We start from the raw sequence: 23,762 nt of genomic DNA, 5'->3' as shown, positions 1-23,762 counted from the left end.
GATACAAGATGTGTAACTGACCCTGTTATCTGATTGGTGAGGGATGACCTTTGAACCTGCACCAATGAGATGCCAGAGGGACAGTGCCATCTGTTGGCAGCTGCACACCTTAAACTGTTTTTTCCTTTGGCTGTGTCATATCCTGTCATTATGTCTGGTGTCACATATCAAATAATGTGCACCAAACTAATGCCAGATCTATGACAAGCCCCATATCATCGTATCCACTCCCGCTTTACTTCTACCTGCTATAATTTCTTTGTAAATGTACATATATTTATTCTTAAAAGATGTGGACCCTTGGCACAATGTTGTGTGTAGAATACTAGGTCAGAATCTGCACCAATATGATGCCAGGCGATCCATGTTTTACATTTCAACTTCTCTTGCCAATAATGATTCCACTAAATTCACTCCATCAAACACCAAATAACTGCACATCGCAAACTTGTGTTTCTTTCTTCCCTGTATTTGTAATGTGCTTGTATGAGAAAGTAGAGAACTAGCACTTACAGATGCTGGGAAAACAGGAATGCACTAATTTTCAATTAAAGAGACAAAAACCAACTATCGCCCTCTTTTTTACCCTTAATCCCAAAAGGGAACCATCCCCATACCTTAAATTAATTTAAAGTTTTTTGATCCTCCAACGTTCCCAATATCACTAATGTGCTTGTCTGACCAGAAGAACTAGCACTTACTGATGCTGGGGATCTAAATGGGACAAAATCAACGAACACATGTACTCCTCCAACAAATACATGGACTCTTCCAACAAATACATGTACTCCTCTCAACATATCTTAAAAGAAAATGAATATATGCACCATCCAGAACATAAAATGCTGATTTATAATAGATCAGCAGACAAGATCATATTAGTTATTCAGTCGTGTCCAAATTAACAACTCCTAGTGGCAAAACTCTTAAACACACAACTTGCATGCCCCTATAGCACACTGCATAACATTCATCTAAGATCTTGCTCATTGGACTCAGAGTAAAAGCAAACACTTCAAACACTTATAACTTACTTGACTTCATACAACTGATTTAACATGGTAGATGTCATGAAGTTGTTTCTTGCTTCTTTGTTTAAGATTAGGGTAAACAAGAAATAGTTAGGTCAAGGTCACAGGGAAGGATAAGGTCACAAAATTATGACACAGTTGAATAGGTCTCACCAATTTGCATTATTGTATGAAGTTTGATGAAAATAAAGATAACATGAAGTTTGATAAATACATGTATATCTTGAATAGTTTCTTTAAAACTGAGCTAAGCACAAATTTGAGAAAAGTGAGGTCAAGCTCAAAGGAATGGTCAAGGTAAAAAAAAAATGATGCAGCTGAATAGCTCGCACCAATATGTATCAGCCTATGAAGTTCGATAAAAATATCTTGAATAGTTTCTTTGAAACTAAGCTAAATGCAATGCATGACAGACAGAAAGATGGAAGGATGAACGTCTGACAGGATAAACATTAAATGCCCCAGCCATATTTATGGAAGGGCTTAAAAAAGAAAGCTTTTATTGTTATATCTTTTTGTATTCTTAGAAATTTAGTTAATAGAGCCAAATTACTTTCCATAGCCTTTTATTCAGGGCTCAACATTAAAGCTTGTCCACTTGTCCGGTACCAGTAAAAAAAAAAAAAATTATGGACAAGTGAATACTTGAATGCTTGGTACTTGTCCGATTGGATAAGTGCTTTTTATGTAATTGTGTCTCCAATTCATAAAAAGAATGACTGGTGAAAAGTTTATCGGTAGTTTAATACATAAAAACCAAACTTTGATCCCGATATCAATTGCTATGTAATTGAGTTCACACTACATCAGTCCTCTCGAGAATTTTTCACTCATATGGAGACGCCAACACTTGCCGGTGGAGAGCTGGAAATTTTTGACCTATACTCCGCACTCAGGGCCATTGAGCAGTGAGGGATCTTTTTTCTTGCCAGCACCTACTGCGACACGGGACCTCTGTTTATACGTCTGTCTCATCTGAAGGACCGGTCTCCACATCCCACAGTGGGATTCGAACCCGCGACGTAAGGATCAACTCCTTACTCCGCGACTTTAGAGTGAACGCTCTAACCACTGCACCAGGCAGGCGACTCACTAATTGTATACTATTGCAAAGGCATCATGGATCTTACGAAGTTTGGATTTTGTTTGATGTTGACAGTTTCATTTGCGAAAATTTATATTGTCAGGACAGGAAGTCTAGATAAAATTTTGTTTTATGTGTGTGTTAATTGTATTTATTGATAACATCATAAATCAATCAAACACTTATTTAAATAGTTTTTAAGTTGACAGTATAAGATCTTTATTGAAAATTTTTTGGACAAGTGAAATTGAAGTTTGGACAAGTAGGAAAAAAAGTTTATGTAGAGCCCTGTTATTTTTAATTGTAAGAATCTAATAAAGCCAAAAAATTAATTGTTTGACATTATGCAAACAGTTCCATAAGTACAAGTTTCCATTTGTCTTAACGGAATAATTGTCTCAGTATAAAGCGGAACCATGTTTTGGTTAATGTGAAGACTGGTCTTCTTCACAAACATATACAAGATACATATAAAAAGTACTTGAAGGTATTATATCAGCTTTTAAGAATTTTTTCCAAATATTTACATTGTACTTATAGGTATACCTTTATTCACCTGAAGCGATTTTTTGTTGATATTTACACTGTACTTGTATATCATTATTTACCTGTAGGGATTTTTGGAGTTTCCTGTTGTCTGGCGGGTTATGGAGTCTTTAAATATCTGTCTGCGGTAGATTTTCTCCTCCACTGTGCCACATGTAATGAGGCGGTAGATGACTACATTTTTATCTTGACCAATCCTGAACACTCTGTCTACAGCCTGGGCATCAGTGGCGGGATTCCAACTCGGATCATCTGAATTACAAGGCAAATAGTCCTTGTGCATGTAAACTGACAGCTTGATATACTAGAATATATAAACTAGTATGGGCAAGATTTTTCTTTTTAACTGACAAAAAGCTATAAATAGAAAATTTATCTAACAGGGGATCAAAAAATCTTTACAAAATATTTAACGAAAAAAGAGGCCCATGGGCCACATCACTCACCTGAGCACATTGGATATGAAAAAGCAGAAATCAGTTCAGTATTGAAAAGTTTATGTGGGGGGGGGGGGGGGGAAATTGAATTTACACTACATCAGGATGCTGTTATATCAATATTACTAATCATGGCTTTGCTGTTCTTGAGCAGAATTTTAAAGACTTTTTTTCCTATGTATTCCCATGTATACCTCTGATCACTCATTGTGGCTCCACCATACCCAGCCTAGATTTGAACAAATTTGAATCTACACTACCTGAGGATACTTCTATAATAATATGATTCATCATGGCTTTGATGTTCTCAAGAAGACTTTTAAAGATATTTCCTATATATTCCCATGTAAAACTTTGAAGCCCAATTGTGGCCCTGCCCTATCCCCAAGGGTTATGATATGAACAAATCTGAATCTAAAGTATGTAATAAAGCTTTCACATAGGTTTCAGCATTCCTTGCCCAGTGGTTCTTGAGAAGAAGATTTTTAAAAAATTCCATCAAATTTTTACAAATTCTTAATTATCTCCCCTTGAAAGAGGGCACTTCCTATGAATAAACTTAAATTCCCTTCACCCAAGGATGCTTTGTGGGAAGTTTGGTTGAAATTGGTCCAGTGCTTCTGGAGAAGAAGAGGAAAATGTAACAATTACAACATGGACAACAGACAAATTTTGATCAGAAAAGCTCACTTGAGCCTTCAGCTCAGGTGAGCTAATAAGTGCCATGGCATGACTCTAAAGAGTGGTGTATGAAACTGAAATTTTCATTTCCTTTTGGAGAATTTGACTGCATATTTGAAGAATGTAAACAAGAGGTCTCTGATGAGACTGTAGCTCCATTGGTGTGTAATTGTAATAACAAGAAGTCTGCGAGCCAATGCTCACTAATAATACCCCCGCTCTGATGTGAATACACAAGTTCAGTTATGGACAAACACAGTGATAATCAAGAAATTGACATTGGATTAGTAAAAAATGAATCCCAACATATGGCATGCCTAAACAAACATTGTGTTAAGATTTCAAGCACCTGCAATGAGTAGTTGCTGAGAAAACTGCGACCAAAATTTGTTATGTATGGTACAGACAGATGCAGGGATAAACAGGAAGTTGACATTGGATTTGTACCAAAATGAATCCCATTATATGGCATGCCTAAACAAGATTGTGCTAAAATTTCAAGCATCTGCGATGAGTAGTTGCCGAGAAAACTATGACCAAAATTTGTTATGTATGGTACGGACAGACACATGGATAAACAGGAAGTTGACATCAGATTAGTACAAAGATGAATCCCACCATATGGCATGCCTAAACAAAGATTATGCTAAAATTTCAAGCATCTGCGATGAGTAGTTGCTGAGAAAACTACGACCAAAATTTGTTATGTATGGTACGGACAGACGCATGGATAAACAGGAAGTTGACATCGAATTCGTACAAAAATAAATCCCACCATATGGCATGCCTAAACAAAGATTGTGCTAAAATTTCAAGCTTCTGCAATGAGTAGTTGCTGAGAAAACTGCGACCAAAGTTTGTTATGTATGGTACGGACAGCTACACGGATGGACAGACAGACACACAAGGGTAAAACAGTATACCCCTCTCTCCTTCGGAGCAGGGGTATAATAATAAAAGAAGTATGTCTCATTTAGAGTCTACCTAATGTGTACCAAATCTTATTGAATGGAGCCAAAACTGTAGGAGGAATAGCATTTTGAATAAATTTCCTATAAATTTATATTTAGTAACTGTGGCAACACCATAAGTGGAAACCAAAGAGCAATTAAAAGATTATGTATCTTACTATAGCCTAGTTGTGCACCAAGTCTTATTGTAATTTGATCAAAACTGTAGGAGTAGCATTTTGAAAAATTGTTTATGGACACAAACAGACGGACTGACTATGGACACATTACTAATGCATAAGTTCTTCTAATCTCTGACCAGTAGAGCTAAAAACAGTGTACAAGTTAATGTACGAGGGTTGTTCGAAAAGTTCGTGGACGATGGCAATCTATGTTATACTACTTCCAAGAAATATAAAATAAGCACAATATCATGTGTAAAAATATTTGTTTTGTTGATCTGTGAAATTTCATTCCATTCGATTTGATAGAAATTAATTTACTTCATTTTAAAATCAACATGTTTTGTAACCACGGCGCACACTAAAAAGCAATGTAACGTCAAAAACATAGCGTCAAGAGTTTCTTAAAAATTCTATCCCTATACATTCACACAGTATAGTCCAATACCCACGTATTAAAAACCTTTTTCAATCACTTGGCATTTATTTTTCTAACAATTGTTCTCGTTTTATAATTTCCTTTGTTATAATGTTTAATTTCTTTTACCACTTAACTGTGCTTTCACAAGATCAGCAACTCTGAAGCGTCTACGTCTTTCCATGACGTCCCAATTTTTAAAAGTTTTCGTTCAGATTTTTACACTTAAACCGTTTCTTCACAGATTGTCCTCGTCCGATACAGAGTCTCTGTCAGTCAAATACCGCCTCTACCATTCACATACACATGCACGACTCGCATGTGGCATATTTTCTGATTCCTCCAACATTTTTAGCGTTTATTCAGGATTTTCCCCGAGTATAACACAAAACTGCATCGTTATCTGCTGCTCCGTGACGTTCTATAAAGTCATCGTTTTTGTCGTTTTCAATGAGGACTACCTATCTTCTCAAATTGATTTCTTTTTACCGAAGCAAAATATTAAGCCATAATTTGGAATACGAATCGATATAACAGTTCTTAATTTAACCATCTAGGATTTTTTCGTTTTTGCTCCATTTTACAGAGAAGATGACTACAGACATTATTTAGTGTATTGTTTGTAAATTACTAAATTTTCACCTGCGCCGCGATCCAATATTTGCAGTTTTTAATTCTGGATAAGTTTTAAATAAATCATGATATTTTTGAAAATTTTAAAACATATTGTTTAAATTTATTGTTAAAATATTTCTACCAAATTTGGATAACATATGACGTTAAATAAAAAAAGATATGACAGAAGTCCACGAACTTTCCCAACAACCCTTGTACTTTGACTTTGACTTGTATTTGGAGAGTACTTAAATACATGTAGATCTTAATTTTGACTTGTACATGGAGAGTACTTAAATACATGGAGATCTTAATTTCGCTTCCATCATTTACTCACAAATGATGACTCGATCTGCAGCTGTCAAGGTCAGACCTACACCTCCCACCTACAGTAAAAAAAACTTAATGTAGATTAAACTGTACTGGAAATATATATGAACAGAATCTTTACGAATTGAAATCTATTTTAAAATAAAAATCTGCCATGATTGAATGCATTTCTGACTTCTTATGCTTTCTGTTAGTTCACAACACATGAAAATTACATGACTTGTGTGCTTTAAAAAACTGGAAATATTATCTGATCTATGAGTTACATGAGGGTGATAAGAACATGTCCATTTCTATCTAATAAGCAAGGGTTAAGTCAAACCAGGGTATCATATAACCTGTGTTGTAAGAAGAAATGCAGAGTAACTCATGTCCTCCTGAAAAGTGGCAATTCTTCTGTCTCTCTCACTCAGCTGAGTAATGGTGCCATCCAGTCTCATGACTTTGTGTCCCTGATACAATCATAACTTACTATTACATGCATGTGTTCACAGATTACAAGAAACTAGCATATTGTAAATCAAGTTTATACTATAAATTTTATTTATTTATCTCTTTCATTAACATCAATACATGGATACAACAACAATCAAACTCACTTCACTGTATCCATAATTAGTTATACCCTACTGATATCTCAGTAGATTCTTATCTCAGTAGATTGACATCTCAGTAGATTGATATCTCAGATTTTTATCTCAGTAGAATTTTATCATGGTAAATTGATATCTAAGTAGATTTTAACCATGGTAAATTGATCTCTCAGTAGATTGATATCTCTGAGTCAGTAGATTTTTATCACGGTAAATTGATATCTCAGTAGATTTTTATCTCAGATGATAAAATTTCATTATCACAAAGAAATGAATTCTCTTTAACCAGGTATTTTTCACTATAAAGGTGTTTCACTGAATCTCAATTTACAAGTAAAGAAATAAAAAGAACATATTCTAAAAGCCATATGCTCCTACAGAAAATAAAATTATAACACATAATGACAAGTACAAACTTAAATGAAGAAGATTACATTGACACTTAGAACAGCCTATAGTAATCTGACCTTGACCTTACCCTGTTGGAGATCAGCTGTTGAATGATGTCCAGCATCTTCCTGGACTGAGAGAAGACGAGACAGCGATGCCCCTCCCTCTTCATCTGGTCAAGTAAATCCATTATGACGATCAGTTTCCCTGACTCCTGAATTAATACATTGTCTGGCATGTTCTTGATTTCATTGGCCGCACACTGGTGTCCTTCCTCCGACTCTAGGGCGGAGTCATCTAACCTACAAACATACAGACAACGCAAAAGTGTTCATGTGATTCATACAAAGTTACTAAAATAAAGTATTACATAAATATTTAGGTTCTAAATCATTATTCAGAGTAATAAGATGTGTACTTCTCTATCATTGTATACACTTCTCCTGTAAATCCTTGTGATCAGTACTTACGCGTGCTCTCCGTCTAGTCCCAGCTGTGCACATGCTCTCCGAGACAATAGACGGGGGTGGTCACAAATTTTCTTCAGGACAGTCAGAGCCACCAAGGGAGACTTCTTCGTCATCAGTAGCTGGAAATGTGCATAGTTACATGCATTGATCAATGTGATTAGAGGTTTTATCATATAATGTACATTAAAAGTTTTAATAAATTTTAATGTAACACTATTTTCGGTAATGGACATAAGAGTGAAATAGCATTCTTTACAACACTTAACCTGATCAGCAAAAGAGACTTAAACTGGGAAGTTTACAAGTGCACTCAATAAAGTAATGTCAACAGAGTATAAAACCCATCAGAGGTAAAAGATACTTTCCTTTTTCTTTCCTTCTAGCAGTATTACCTCTTTAACAGAATCCAGAGACAGGAAGTCACTGTAGATTCTCTGTTGGTCTGGGGTCAAGAACAGCCACAAAATCAGGTCGTTCTTCCTGGTCATTGATGGCATCCTAAACAAAATACAATAAGCCCACGTACAAGTGTACATGTAAAGATAAAGTCAAACCTTGTTATTCCCAAATCAATGGGGTTGGGAAAAATATCTGAGGATTCAAGATACATGCAATGAGGTTTAAATACAAGTGTTTGGGACTTTCAACTCACTTCAACATATCCATGGTATTTGAAATTACAATGTCTGAGATACTGAAACTCAACTATATATCAACCAAGGGGTAGGTACAAGGAAGTCAATGCTCTGTGTTGAGTTACTGAATATATTATCCAATACTAAATAGTTACCCGGTACAGTAAAACATGATTATAGCAAACATGATTATAATGAATTTGTGCTTACAATGAAGTGATTTTCATTCCGTTATTTTTAAAAAAAATTACGAACCTAATGGATGTAATGAATTACATTTATAACAAATCATAATTGCACTTTGCTAGAAACAGGATAAGTGTGAATTTTCTTGTAATGGTGCTGGAAATTGTACATTTATTGCATGTCACGAACTTTGATTCATAATTATACATGTTACTAGCTGCAGATCTGTAGCTCGCTGGTCTGACAAAAATGGGATGGACGACCAGAGAGCTTAAGTCCCACCCATTGAAAAAAGTGTGTATTTATTGCGCATAAAAAAAAAGCGCTGTTTCTCGATTTATTTCTCAGGTACATGTATACTAGTATATGAAAATATTACTAACCGTGTGTTCCTAACATATTATTTTACTACTTCCACAACAAAACAGTATGTACAAGTCATGTACCAAGTGTGTTGGATCAATTGATGGCAGTATAGATAGGCAAAATTTTCAATGGTCTCAATTTTAAACCCAGAAGGGCTATTTACAATGGTATTGGGAAATGTTTTATTGTGGAATTAGTGAAAATATATGTTAGGAATACACGGTTTGTAATATTTTGAGATGGCAGCTAAAATATACGGAGAAATAAATCGAGAAACAGCGCTCTTTTTTGTGCGCAATAAATATACCGGTACATTTTTTCAATGGGTCTGGTTGTCCATCTGAATTTTTTCAGATCAGCGAGCTACAGATCTGCAGCTAACATTTTACTTATTGTAAAATTTGAATCATTCATAGATAATGCTTTTTTAAAATTATGATGTGTAAATCTGTAACATAATGAAAGAATATGTAACTAAACTAAGAGAAAAATTGACAGGAAAAAAAGAAATCATACAAGTTTAGTTAACTCCAGAACAAAAATATTTTAATAATACAATGGCAAAATGATGCTATAGGTGTCTCCCAATAAAGAGTACTCTCCTTGACATGTATATACTAGGGATGTCAATTTGTAATCGGTTAACCGGTTACTTGGTTGGAACATTGGTAATCAGTCAGACAATCTGTAACTGGTTAGTCGGAAAAAAAATCACATACGGGTATGTGTAAATTTGAACACAATATCCTGAAAATTCAATCAAAACATATAAATCAAAATATATGAAATTTTAACATTTTCACCTATCCATTTCTTAGGCTGATCCGAAGATAATTAAGGTTCTCCTAATTGACATCGTGGGGGTAATTAGTCAGCTTTCGAGATGTTAATTGCTGTTTAAATACAATGTTGCTACCCAGCCAGTCCAGTGTTTCTTTAATGATAAATTTTAACTGAATGATTGTTGAGTACCGTGAAGTGATTATAATGTGTAACATACCCCTCTATCTTTTGCAGTTACTATCAAATTATATTATTAAACAAACATTGTAAATTAAGCGATAGTTCAGACTTAGTTTTGATTATGTGAAAATGCAGATTGAACTTCTGGGACCTCTCTTCTGAAATTTTTTTTAATGTATCTGATTCTTCAGGCATGTTTCATGAGTTTCTTATTTTTTTCTTTTTTCATTTCTTTTGCTTTAAATTTTAAATAAAATATATATATTGTTCTGATAAACATAATATTACTACATGTAACATCTTTATAGTCTGTCTGTTTGAGTAGAACTTATACAATAATGAAATACGTCAAGAATTTTTGATACGATTAACCGATTAATCGGTTGGAACGTCTTGCGGTTAACCGATTGGCAATTCTGCATTCGATTGCCACCCCTACTATATACATATACATGTTCATATATATTGCCACTACTCTGGTCTCTGGCTGCAGAAAAATACTGAAGCTTAAATATTGAATACTAGCTAATAAAATGTAAACAACTAAACAAGGGAAAGATGAACATGTAAAAGTGAACATGTTTACATACTTTAAGTCTTTGCCATAGCTAAAATGAAGATTCTTAATCAAATACACAATGAGAAATAAGCAATCCAATTTTTTAATTCTTCTTCCAGTTTTTAAAATAGACATCACACACTTAGTGGAAGATTTGAACACTTACTTCAGACTCTTTGCAGACGAAGACACATCAAGTTCATCCTTCTCCTCTTTGTCTATAACCTCGGCCTTCGTTCTCCGTAAAAAGTAAGGGGAGATAATCTGCTTCAGGCTCTCTGCCATCTCCATACCTAGTCTTCTCTCATTGGCTGTGGCATCTCTCTCCCTGGCCTTTAATGAAAGGAAAGCTTTCTGACATCATTAAACTTACATTTCTAAATCATTTCATATTTTCATACACTCAACAAGTATAAATCAAAATTTAGGTCCATTTATAAGTTTTGTTTGATGAAACTAGGGGATAGATTCAGATAGGAAGGGGGAAAACTTGATATACCGTATATACTCACCTATAAGTCGGTTGTATTTTTTAAGCTTAAATTTGAGCGATTGACTTGCTAAAAAACCAATCTTTTTATAACTCGCATGTAAGTCGGATAAAGGGTTTTGGACCAAAGTTTAACTCCCCAAAAAAATGACTTATAGGCGAGTATATATGGTACTTCTTACATACCCTGGTTATTGGGGTGTCAAATTCCATCTTAAAGGTCCTTGCTGTTCCCAGTAATGTCCCTTGATGTACAAAGTCAAACAAGGACCACATCTCCTGAAGATTCAGAAAGAAAGAATGGAACAACATATTTTTGTACTCATGAGGTCAAAAACATGACTGTCCAGTATACTAAACATACACAATTCTGACATCATTTACAAAGTTACTGCATCACAAAAGTACAAAATGATGTCACAAAATGTGTATATTTTGCTGCACTTTTCAATGATATCAAAATCATTAACTTCCATCAAACATTAACATTTTATCAAACCATAATCAGAACTTTTCAAATGTCTCTTGTTTCAGAAGTGTGGCAAAGACCTCAATTTTCCTTTCCTTCACAATGTATAAGGAAAAATTCCATTATAAGATAGAGTAATAAACCATCCTGACACAAACTACAGAGGACAAAGTCTCTCCAAATTGTTGTAAAAATCAATGTTTACAATTTTCAATCTCACAATTGCTAAGCTATGACGTCTTAAAGCCACTCAACTATGACATCACAGCCAACTGACAATGCATTACAAAATAAACAGAGGCAAAAGAAAAATCAATGAAAATGTAATAAACTGAAAATTCAATGTTTTGTACTTGGATATGCTATTTATTTCATTTGTGAGAGAGGGTTTTTGATATTTTCACTCATACTTCAAAATTCCTAGCAATAGAACCTACATTCCTAGCAATGAATGCCCACTGGAAACAGGCACAGTTGCTTCGAAAACAATCCCAAATTAATTATGTTATTTGACCAACCCAACAAGCATTCAACAACCTTATCTACAGGAACTTGATTGTGTGGCATGCAATGAGGTAACTATTGGATATTGATAATCCAGAAGTCGTTTGATCCAGTACATGTACATGAAAATCTGACTTACCCTGAGATTATTCTGTATGGGGGTACCGGTCAGAAGGATTCTGTGGCTGGCCGGGATCTGATGAACCCCTTTTGTTGTTTTGGTAGGATTTTTTATCTTGTGACCTTCATCAAGGATTAGGTAATCCTGCAAAATAATAGTCATTCAATAAAAAAACATCTGAAGCCAGCCGCCATGTTTAGTACAACATTTTCAAACCTGAGATATCAAAACTTTACTTATTACAACATAACCATATGTACAGTGTATATATCAGTACTGTTTATAATTAATAAAAACAAATACACCTAATCAAAGTGACTTTCTCATTGCCCAGTATATTATCTTTCTACTTCACCATGATATACAGTGCATGTACTGTAAACCAACTATTATTCACAACATCTTTTATTCGTGATTCTTCAGTTAAGAATCCATCCGTGACTACTAATTTTCGTGACTGAGGTAACATTCTACATAAATACAAAGGCAAATAATTAGTTCACGATGATAAATATTCGCGAGTAAAAGAAGGTCGCGAAACTCAAGAATATTTCTTGCTCGCAAATAAAAGTTGGTTTACAGTAAATTTACATATCTGAACATCCATCTCGAAGGAAATCTCTTTTTAATTTAATTAAGGTTTTACCCATTTGAATGGTCGCCCATCCTGCTGGCTCATCATTTCCCAGCTGGTTACAATCAATCCGTAGGAAGTCAACAATATACCTCCTTTTCGTCTGATCTTTGCTAAAGATCGCTCTTTCTCTTTCTTTGATCCATGATAGGATTCCACCTTAATACCTGGTGCCCTGGATTGGAAAGGAGATGTGGCCAGAGATGAAAAATTCCAAGAATGAGTTTATTCAAATACAAATTACACAATATTGATATTCTTTCATGATTGAACATTAAAATTAAATTATGCGTTTCTGAATTTATTCCGAACTGTCCTTATCTACAAACCTTCCCACTATGGGACTTCATAAATTATTTTTTAAAATTTACCATTTTTTCAATTCTTTATCCCAGTTTCCTATTACAGACACCGGCATCACGATCATCACTGAGTGAACTTTCTGCATGTCAAACAATCCAGACAGAAAAGCTATCACCTGAATTGTCTTACCCAATCTACAATGTCAGATGTTTTAGGAATAATTATTTTGGAGGAATAAATTTTTCAAAATATTTTCAACTTTTCAAATATCAAATGATTTACAAGTACATATCTTACACCCATTTGTATCCTGTATAGAGAAATCAAGTGCAAGAAAACATTTAACTGTGCATACAGTTCCACTTGATTTTAAAAAAAAACACACAATGGTTGAAAATGAAATGAGACACTTTGTCTGAAGCACAAAATTTTACACAATTGATCAGTGCATACACACACACGTATCTATTCACGTACCCCATATCGTCTCCCAAAATCCCTCCTTTACGTTTCTGATGAAGCCCCCACATCCACATGACTCCCTGTTTCTGGTGGGCATAAAGGTTCTTAACCAGGTCTTTATAAAGGTAGAAACTATTCCCCATGTGGACCATTCCCCCGCTCTCACTCGGTTCTTCATCATCCTCATCATCATTACTGGCAAGATAGGACTAGAAAACAAGATTTTTATTTTTTTTTTTAAATATCAAGCTGAAAGCCTTCAAGAAAGACCTACATACATGTATTTAAAGAGAACTAATTAATGAATTTGAAAGTGACAAAGTCTGTATAGCACTAAAATTTACATAAACTTTGTATATGGAATAATATTAGCAAGATTCCAGTAGATGGAAAAATTAGATCATTCTTCTGATAAATTTTCAATTTTCTCTTATTTCTTCAGCTTTTTTATTCATTGAAACTGAGTCCCAATTTTTCCTTTACCTCCATTTTCTGTATTCTTTTTTTAAGCTTTTCACTGAAGCAAATAGCCAGAGCTTTCTTATTACATTCCAAGGCCTCCCTGATCTTTCCATCTGTCGCTAGTTTTTTGGCCTTCACTACAAGATCATTATATTTCTTCTGCTGATCAACAGAGGGGGCACCTGATTGGCTGCTACTGGACGATCTCCTTTTTGGAGTTCCCTCTGTAAGTAACCTTACAATTGTCACTCTCAAATGATGGACATATATTAACAAATACATTACTAAATGACATTAAAACACTGGATGTCATCAATACTGATATTCATGAAGCACATTCAAAATGTTTATCAAAAATTTCAGCCAAAGTTAAAACTCTGACTTAATACATACATATGTAAAAGTAAGAAATTTTAAATTTTACTTGGAGTTTTGACAACATTCACATTTCTGTCCACATCTGACTTCTGCGATTCTTTCAGAAAAGTCTAAAATGAAAAAAAAAGATAAAACACAGTAAAACAGTGGTTTATCAAGTACAAATTCACTGTATTACCTGAAAATCCTAATGTACAAAAGACAATATATGTAAGTAAATTATCAGTAAAATAAGAGGTACAAACATATCAAAATTTTCCCAATTGATTTCGTAAGTGGCACACTATTTCACATTACCTCAAGCTTCTGGATTTTGCCCTGTAGTTTGTTACTGGGGCATATTTCTGCTGCTTGCTTATAAGACTGTAAAGCCTCGGCTGCCCTCCCCTGCAGTGTCTGTTCCTTGGCTTTGGACACCAGTGTAGCAAATCGTACCTGGTCCTCCTCACTTAAATCATTAACATCTCTGTCTGTTGATTTTGGAGGGACATTTTCTGTAGATTGACCACCTTGCTCACACTCCATTTCTGTGGGCGTCTTTTCTATTGTCTCAGCTGCTAAAACATATATTGAATATTGTATCTGGTACACAGTAATTTATGTCTGCATTAAAATCCACTTGTGACATTTGTTTGAACAGTCCCATTTATTTTTGGGGAATGGAGCATTTATTTTCAAGTAACATGGGGAATGGAGTTTTTTTTAGTTATGCACAAGTTCTCCCTTCAGTACCTCTATTGCTGCCAAGCCTTCGAATTTTTTTTTTAAGTTAAATTTTTATAAGAAAAAGCAAGGCATTGCTGAGAATCGAACCTGGTACCCACTCATTTAATTCAGGTACTGTCCACACCAAGCTACAATGATCAATGTCAACATTTAATTCAGGTACTGTCCACACCAAGCTACAATGATCAATGTCAACATTTAATTCAGGTACTGTCCACACCAAGCTACAATGACCAATGTCAAACAGGTATCTAAATTACTTTACAACACATTCTCTGCAATACCACAAGTACATTTGACTACAAATTATCCAAATGTACAATGTACTTAAAATCCGCTTGTGACGTCACTCTTTTGTTTGAGTGCTCCATTATTTTTCAGGAATGGAGAATTGCAAATTACATTGAAAATGATATTTGCTATGTTCAAATTCTCCTTCCTGTGCCTCTACCGGGGAAAGAACTTATAAAATTTCGTTAAGTTCATTTTCATATTAACAAAAAAAAACATATTGGTATTGCTGAGAATCAATCCCAGTAACCTCACCATGGTAGTCAGACACCCATCTCACTACGCTGTCAAAGCTGTTGATAGATGGCTGATTTAAATTTCTTTATGATACTTTACTCACCTTACTCTCTCTCTCTCTCTCTCTATATATATATTAAATACTACTAATATGTTAAATATGTATTTATTGGGTATATCATATATATATTTTTTATTATATATTAACAAACAATAATTACAAGCATATAAAACAGTGGATTTTAAGCACGTTAATATACTCGTAGCACTCAATTCCTTAAAAGCAATGGGCCTAGGCCCCTTTGGGGCCTCGGCTCCATTACTTTTAAGGAATGGAGCGCTACTTGTACATTAACCCTAACAAATTTTATTAAAATGTGGATTTTATGTAGGTTAATATCCTTGTGTCTCTCTATTCCCTAAAAGCAATGAGCTTTGTTGGTCCCTTTGGGGCTTCCGCTCCATTACTTTTAAGGAATGGAGAGGTATTAACTTAAATATCTTAGAGAGATGTCTTAGAGAGATATTAACTTATATGTACTACATGTATACGAGGGAAATATGCACTAACTAATAATCTAGTAGTGTGCATCCCTAGATGCTACATTTATGCAATTTTAGTCCAGGTAGGACTGCAGTTGATTAGGAATGGACTTATCCTAAAAACTTAAACTGGTCATTCGGCCAGAAAATACACGTCAGATCCAGCATACGTACAAAGCAAGTCTGTTTAGTGTGCTTCCCTTGATGCATCATCTTATTAATTATGAAAAGATCTTTTTTCAGTGTTTTTAAAATCGCCGATTTATTTTATTTCATCCATAAAGTGGTTACATTTTTTGGATTCAATTTGAAAAAAATAGGTTCATACAAACTTTTTATAAATTTCTTCTTCCAGTTGCTCTTATTTTTTAAGCTCCTCTTATCTGGGGATATTGAGACTAACCCAGGTCCATCCTTTGAGAAATCCTTGATATTATTCACTTGAATATTAGAAGTATTAGAAATAAAATAGACTCGTTGATTTACTTAGTACAAGACTTTGACATATTATGCTTCACAGAAACCCATTTAAACTCTACAGTAAGAAATGACGATCTCCATATTGAGGGATTCGGAAGTATTTTTAGAAAGAATGCATTACTTGTAATTAATAATGTAAAAATGTTAAATGTGCATAAACTGCTATGGGGAGATGAATCATTATCTTTGCAGGAAAATGAAAAAATATTTGGTATTGTTCAAAAATTTATTCAGGATACTGGTCGTTTCAATTAACACTTACATGTACTTGTATTTACTACCTTTTAAAACTATTTTAATATGGTTATTGACGTCATTATAATCAACATTATATCAACTGATATTCCTTAGCAATAATAACTATTGTCTTTGTTCTTCTATGTTCATGTATAATATTGTAAAATTGTAAATCTTTGTAAATGTTGTATGGCTATTAAGATTTTATGTATGGGAGAGGACTATCTAAGTTTTTAGAACTTGTGTCCAATCCCTTTGACACATTGTCAATAAAATATGTTCAAAACAAACATCATCTACATATGTTTAGTCCAGGTAGGCCTTATAGTCACTTTGGCATGAACCTGCTCAAAATGCTTTAAACTAGTCAATCATCCAGAAAATGTAGGTCAGATCCAGCATCTAAGTGTGCATCCTTAAATGTATTATCCATGCAAGTCTGGTCAACTTAGAGCTTATATTACTTTAGAACAGACCTGCTCCAAAAACTTTTCCCTGATTGCTCATCTGGAAAAAGTAGGTCAAATCCAGCATCTGAAGCAAATGTGGTAGAGTGCATTCTTAGATGTATCATCTATACAAGTCTGGACAATAAAGAGATTATAGTCACTTGGAAATATTACCTGCTCCAAAAACTTTATCCTGGTCATTTTTTTTGCTGAAAATGCTGTATCTAAACGGGACTGGTACATTGAAACATTCTAAAAGTATTGTCCATGCATCTCTGATCAATATAGGGCATAGAAGTACTTAAAAAGAAAACTGCTCCAAAAACTTTAATATGGGATGCTGAGGGTATTACATAAGCTCCCCAATTTCATTGAGGTGCTTAAATCTGTGTTATTTTTTGTGCTTGCTGGCATTACTTTTGTTTCCTTTTCTTACCTTTACTTGGCTGTACATCATCTACAGACATACCATTCTGCTTCAGATAGTCCTGAAAAAACATGCTTCAATTACATGTACATGCAGAATTTCATTTGGTGTCAGAACATAGATCTGTAAGTTCCAGTACTCGTACAAAATTTTTTAACATAAATACATTTGCTTGTACCTCCATTCTCTGCATTTTTCGAGTCAGTTTATCGCTAGGCTTGATTTCAGCTGCGAGTCTGTACAGACATAAAGCTTCCTTCACATGTCCATTCTCAGTGAGGTCTTTAGCTCTAGATACCAGCTTAGTGTACTGGTTCTCTGCTGCTGGATCTGTTGGGCTTATTTCCCCTTTGGTAGAGCATGAATCAGCTGTTTCCATGGCTACATCCATTTCTCCCGTCTCCTTCGGGATCTTTGGTTCTGTTTAAGATTGTGAGATACTTTGTGTTATGTAAATTGCAATGCTTTAATAACTTTAAATAAAATTCACTGCCCAGTTTTTGACGTTGAGAAAAAAATTATTTATTCCTAAATACTGTATACAGGGAAACTTTCGCCCCCGTTTTATTTTCAAAGAGCACAGCATAATTTCTTAAACAGAACTGTGGCTAGGCGAATTTAAAATGGGGCAAAATTGTTTGCAAATGTGAAAGGGCAGAAATAACAAGTGGTGAAAATAACCCGGTATACAGTATATCATATCCAAAGTCTTTTCAAAAGCTCAAAAATATAATTCTCTTGTAGAAAACCAATAGACTTACCTGAAGAATCACTTGCAGTTGTATTCTGCCTTAAATAATCCTACAAGAATATTGTTTTACATACATGTATATGTATTTAAAAAGAATAAAAATTCTATTACAAATTCAAGGTACCAATTTAATATGACATTAACACTGTATCAATGAAGTTTAAAACATTAAACAGTCTCCTTTTTCTTCATTAATCCATACCCAATATTTACCTCCATTCTCTCCATTTTACGACTAAGTTTGTCACTTGGACATATCTTTGCTGCTTCTTTGTACAAGTCTAGAGCCTCCTTCACTTGACCTTTAGAGGTCAAATCTTTGGCCTCTGACACTAGTCTGGCAAATTTTGATTGCTCTTCCTCTTCTGTTTTTGAGCTTTCATCTGATGTTTCCATCACTTTCGGCACTGATGATTGCACTGATGTTGGAATTTGTTTTTCTTCAGAATTTGTCATCTCACTGGTTTTTTCTAATAATCATAAGAAGGGAAGAAAACTGTTCTGCAGTCAAAGAACAACAAGAAAAAAGCATGATCTTTTGAGAAAAAGGGGTTATCTTACATGCATGTACACGTAAATAGATGTATGAAATTTTTCAAAATTTTCTGGATGTTTTTTTTTTTTTTTACATGTACATGTATATTCCATAAAAAAAAAGGTAGAAATAGCAACATACCTAAACTATCTGAAAGTTCTGATAAGTTGTTCTGCTGGATATACAACTAAAAATATAAAATTATGTAAGAAGTTAAAATTATATATACAGTTAATTCTCGATAAACTGTCGCCTTTTGTAAATTAGAAATCATGGCGGTATAACGAATTTGGCAATGAATTGAATTTCCCCTTTTGGGGAAACAAGAAATAGAGTTACTGTTCTGGGAAATAAAACATTTAGCGTTTATATTCTTAGCATTATATAAAAACATATTTCAAAATTGGTAAATGCTTCAAATAGTTGTTTTACTTACAATAATTTCGTTTTAAAACAAAATACACAATTATAAAATAAATACATATACATGTTGTGTAAATCTGAACGTAAAAAACATGCCGTGTCGATCGTTGTGATGAATTGCAGATAGTATGTAAAATGAATTCCTGGAAATATCTTTATTGTTTATGGCATCGTCGTTGCTAAAACTTCCACATTTAATACTGTATCATTATTTTAAAGCAAATTTTATATTATATGAAGTAGGGATATTTGAACTAATATCGTTGTCGGCAAACTCAAGTTTTACAACAACTGCTTTCGTGGAGAAATCAGGATTAAATCATTTTTATTAAACAGAAAACAAAATTTATAATTACAGTTGATGTTAAAAATTATTGTTTATTTGATTATTTAATTACATGTACCTTCTCTGGCTTTAATGGTGATCTAGTCGATAGCGACAACCAATTAGTCGCTTCACTGACCACATGCACCTGTGGTGGTATATTGAGATAATTGACACTTTGAATTGAACGTTTGTTGTATAAACAGGGTGGCGGATGACGGTATGCGAATTTGCCGTTATAAAAAGAATTTTATATAGCAGGAAAAACATTCTAGAAAAATCATGGCAGTATTGCGAGAATGGCGATGAATCGAATGGCGATAATTCGAGAATTGACTGTGTATATATATATATATATATATATATATATATATATATATATATATATATATATATATATATATATATATATATATATATATATATATATATATATACATGTATATATATTAAGCTAGAATCCAGCTTTCAGATTCAAATTACAATCGAAAGTGCTGCGTTATTATCATAGTTGTATTTAAGGAAGTACTGTCTTTTTTTTTGTTTTATGATGTCATCAAGCAATTCAATGTTTATGCATAAAATTAACATGCAAGACATTTGCATGATCATCATCATAAAACAAAAAACTGAGATTATTCCTTATATTCATGATTCCTTAAATTCACATGCTCTATTCAAGCCCCGCCCACTTCTCTAGCTTTCTATGTCTCTCACTCCCACCCAGCAAGTGATTTTTTTTTAACCAAGCATTTCAATGAACCAATAGCTTTATGAAGAAATCAAGTTTTTTTTTATCATTTGTAGTCTTATCTTGAACAAGGATATTTGAAATGCAAATATTACTGTATTACCTCCATACGCTGAATTTTCCGCTGCAGTTTATCACTATAAGCAATCTTCAGGGCCTTTCTGTTAAGATAAAGAGCCTGTGGTATTTTTTTCTCCTCCACTTTTTTACCAGCTTCTGATATCAACATGGCATACTGGACCTGATCCTCCTCTGACAAGTTCTGCATTGCAGGGACTGAGGGGGAGGAAACGGTTGTCACGACTTTGTCCATCTGTGAGGGTGACCCTTCCATGACTGAGGAGCTGGGCGAGGTCCTTTCATTTTCATTTTTGAGAGATGGAGTCCTGTTGACTTCTAAACAAAAGTCAATTACATGTATTTGTATTTCATGACACTGGAATGTAAATTTTTTAAAAAGTACATTGAGAATGATCAAATTCCTAAAGATTATACAGCCAAATTGCAAAAGTATTCTCAATTTGCTAAAATTGAAAAAAAAAGCTCTGATCAGTCTAATCCTGTTTTACTTAAACAGTTTAGCCATGATTAATCATATAATTGGGTAATATGGAAGCAAGTTTATTCAAATCATCATCCCCCCCTCCCCCTTTGGGGTAGGGTGGAACCATCCATTTTTTGGACTTTTCAATTCTAAACTTCTCTGCTTTCTCTAACCAGAGTGTTCAGGTGAGCAATATAGTCCATGGGCCTCTAGTATTTTAACTTCAATATCTAAAATCCTCATATATCACTTCTTTTGGCCCCATGGAGATAACTTGGTTTGACTCTATATATTTACTTTGCTTCTTCATATTATATCATTTATTACATTTTCAACACTGAAAAACTGAATTTATTTATTGAATAAAAGTGATATTCTGTTACAGTTTGAAAGGATATCAGAATCAGATTCTGTCACAGTGTGACAGAATATCAGAAGTGCGGCAAAACTTGAGATTTTCCTTCCCTTCAAGAAGAATGTTGTAAAAAATTCTCCCTGGCCTGTTATAAGATAGAGTAAATAAACCATCCTGACAGAGAAAAACTGCCAAAGTTTCTCTAAATATCTTGTTGAAATCCATGTTTACAATATTTTCAGTCTCACAATCTCTAAGCTATGATGTCTCAACCCCTTAACTATGACATCACAGCCTATAACACTGTGTTACAAAAAGAAAGAGGCAAAGAGAAAATCAAAGAAAATGTAATTAATAGAAAATTTAATGATTTGTAGTTGGATATGGAATTTATTTCACTCATGAGACAGGATTTTTTGATATTCTCACTCATGCTTCGCACTTGTGAAAATTTTAAAAAAATCCTGCCCACTCGTGAAATAACTTCCATATCGAACTACAAAACACTGAATATCTTCTATATATTAAATCAGTTAGTTTAGAGAAAAAAAAATATGCATGTAGCTACTGCTATAATGGTTATAAATATATGCTATATTTAGAAATTGTCATACCATTTTTTTCATCACCTTTTGTAACGTCAGTGGAAATTTCCTCAATGTATGCCTATAAAATAAAATTAGAAAATCAAATTAAATATCTTTTTTTTTTTACTCCTTTCCAGTCTGAAATATTTTTAATAAATATAAAAGTGGGATAATATTCTTAAAAGATATAAAAAGCTTGATATACTATTTGATGAGAAAGAGCTATTTAAATATAAAGAATAATAATTTACTTTTCCATATCACATCCTGTATCAGCCCGAGACACCAATACCAGCCAGAGGGCTGAAGGCCCGAGGGTAGATATTGGCCAAGGGCTGATACAGCATGTGATATGGAAGGGTATGTTTTATCATTTATTACAAAATTAGTAATAATTATGATAATATACACCACACATCTACTTTCAAGTGCAAACACAAATAAATAATCATCAACTAGCTTGCGGTATTACACGTAAATCAAATAACAGTAATTTCAAATTAAATACAAGATTTTTCGCAGAAAAATGGGTGTATTATCACAAGTACTGTAATTCAAGGTTAAGTCTGCAAGGGGTGTACAGTAATATTTTATATATATATATATATATATATATATATATATATATATATATATATATATATATATATATATATATATATATATATATATATATATATACATATGTATATACATCTGTGTTTCAGCCCTGCAGATCCATATCAGCCCTGGAAGCTGATATGGCTGTGGTGACGTCAGGCATTTTGCATATTTATCTGTATTTATTATTAAGTATTTAATAAAAACATTTATCAAGCTGTAGAAAATATTGAAAGCATCTGATTCACAATTCATAATCACTCAGAATTTTTTTTCTTCAAATGTGGATATACAGAGACAGTTTACCTGCATACGCTGAATTTTACGCTGTAATTTGTCTGAGGGACACAGCCTATAAGCTGTCTTGTTCAGTTGGAGGGCCTTGTGAACATTCCCCTGAGAAACCAGCTCTTTTGACTGGAGAATCAATCTGGAATACTTCTCCTGAATACATTGTGCAAGCGTACCTGAAAGATGGAATATAGCATAAAGTTTAAATTCAGGTACCAGTAATTGTATACAAATTTAGGTCTGCCATTTTTATATAAATGGTGCTTCAGAACATGTCATTTGCAGAAAACCTTACCCTTTATCAAAAGCCATATTTAGCAACTAATATTTTTATTGGATGTAAATATGGCCATATGAAATAGAGACCTACATGATTTTCAAGTTTATCATTTTTTTTTTCTCAGAGCCCCTCAATGAAATGACATGACAGCTGCTGCTCTTTGATACATTTGTTCTGTGTGGGGTATTCAATTTCTGTTTCTTGAGTGTAGAACTATATGTAAGATGATAAGCTAAAGTTGTCCTTAGAACTATGATATGTATTATATACTGTGGAATCATCATTGTTCGTGGGGGACTAATGTTCATGGATTTCGTGGGTCACCCCTACCCATGAATTTACATCCCCACAAACACTAATTGTTAACATATTGATTCACTGAACCACTGTATAAACAAGTAACCCACAAAATTATCATGATTATGTCCTTGTGAAAAAGTAAAATTTTGCTTGCCCACGAACATTGACTCCAATGAAGTATTAATGATTCCACAGTACATGTATTATTTGATCTCCTTCATAAATACATAATTTGTCTTAAGATAGAACAGTAAGCTGTGAACAGTTTGTAAGTATCTGGATTTTTTATGCCCCGTAATCAAAGATTCAAAGGCATCTAGTTTTTGCCATGTCCATCAATCTATCTGTCTGTCTACCTGTCTGTAAACTCT

At 33.8% G+C, this 23,762-nt stretch overlaps 1 protein-coding gene across 1 annotated transcript in view; it reads right to left on the bottom strand.

Moving 5' to 3' along the window:
- The window catches only part of LOC133172072 (DNA excision repair protein ERCC-6-like), a 38,901-nt gene that overhangs the window by 9,925 nt on the left and 5,214 nt on the right, over positions 1-23,762 (bottom strand). Inside the window, exons 2-24 of the mRNA XM_061306882.1 lie at positions 22,827-22,987; positions 21,948-21,999; positions 20,538-20,830; positions 19,077-19,122; positions 18,614-18,870; positions 18,411-18,450; positions 17,828-18,069; positions 17,659-17,710; positions 14,557-14,813; positions 14,306-14,369; positions 13,903-14,129; positions 13,435-13,628; positions 13,026-13,151; positions 12,667-12,829; positions 12,039-12,164; positions 11,113-11,205; positions 10,603-10,769; positions 8,120-8,225; positions 7,728-7,846; positions 7,346-7,559; positions 6,613-6,726; positions 6,282-6,330; positions 2,724-2,913 (exon numbers count right to left, since the gene is read on the bottom strand). Coding sequence (XP_061162866.1) covers positions 2,724-2,913; positions 6,282-6,330; positions 6,613-6,726; positions 7,346-7,559; positions 7,728-7,846; positions 8,120-8,225; positions 10,603-10,769; positions 11,113-11,205; positions 12,039-12,164; positions 12,667-12,829; positions 13,026-13,151; positions 13,435-13,628; positions 13,903-14,129; positions 14,306-14,369; positions 14,557-14,813; positions 17,659-17,710; positions 17,828-18,069; positions 18,411-18,450; positions 18,614-18,870; positions 19,077-19,122; positions 20,538-20,830; positions 21,948-21,999; positions 22,827-22,987 — 3,352 coding nt within the window. The remainder of the gene's footprint in view (positions 1-2,723; positions 2,914-6,281; positions 6,331-6,612; positions 6,727-7,345; positions 7,560-7,727; positions 7,847-8,119; positions 8,226-10,602; positions 10,770-11,112; positions 11,206-12,038; positions 12,165-12,666; positions 12,830-13,025; positions 13,152-13,434; positions 13,629-13,902; positions 14,130-14,305; positions 14,370-14,556; positions 14,814-17,658; positions 17,711-17,827; positions 18,070-18,410; positions 18,451-18,613; positions 18,871-19,076; positions 19,123-20,537; positions 20,831-21,947; positions 22,000-22,826; positions 22,988-23,762) is intronic.

This window comes from Saccostrea echinata, unplaced genomic scaffold (assembly GCF_033153115.1).
Source record: "Saccostrea echinata isolate AGI-Se365-2 ecotype Australia unplaced genomic scaffold, CSIRO_AGI_Sech_v1 ptg000054l, whole genome shotgun sequence".
NCBI lineage: Eukaryota > Metazoa > Mollusca > Bivalvia > Ostreida > Ostreidae > Saccostrea > Saccostrea echinata.
This window is presented reverse-complemented; position numbering and strand designations above follow the sequence as displayed.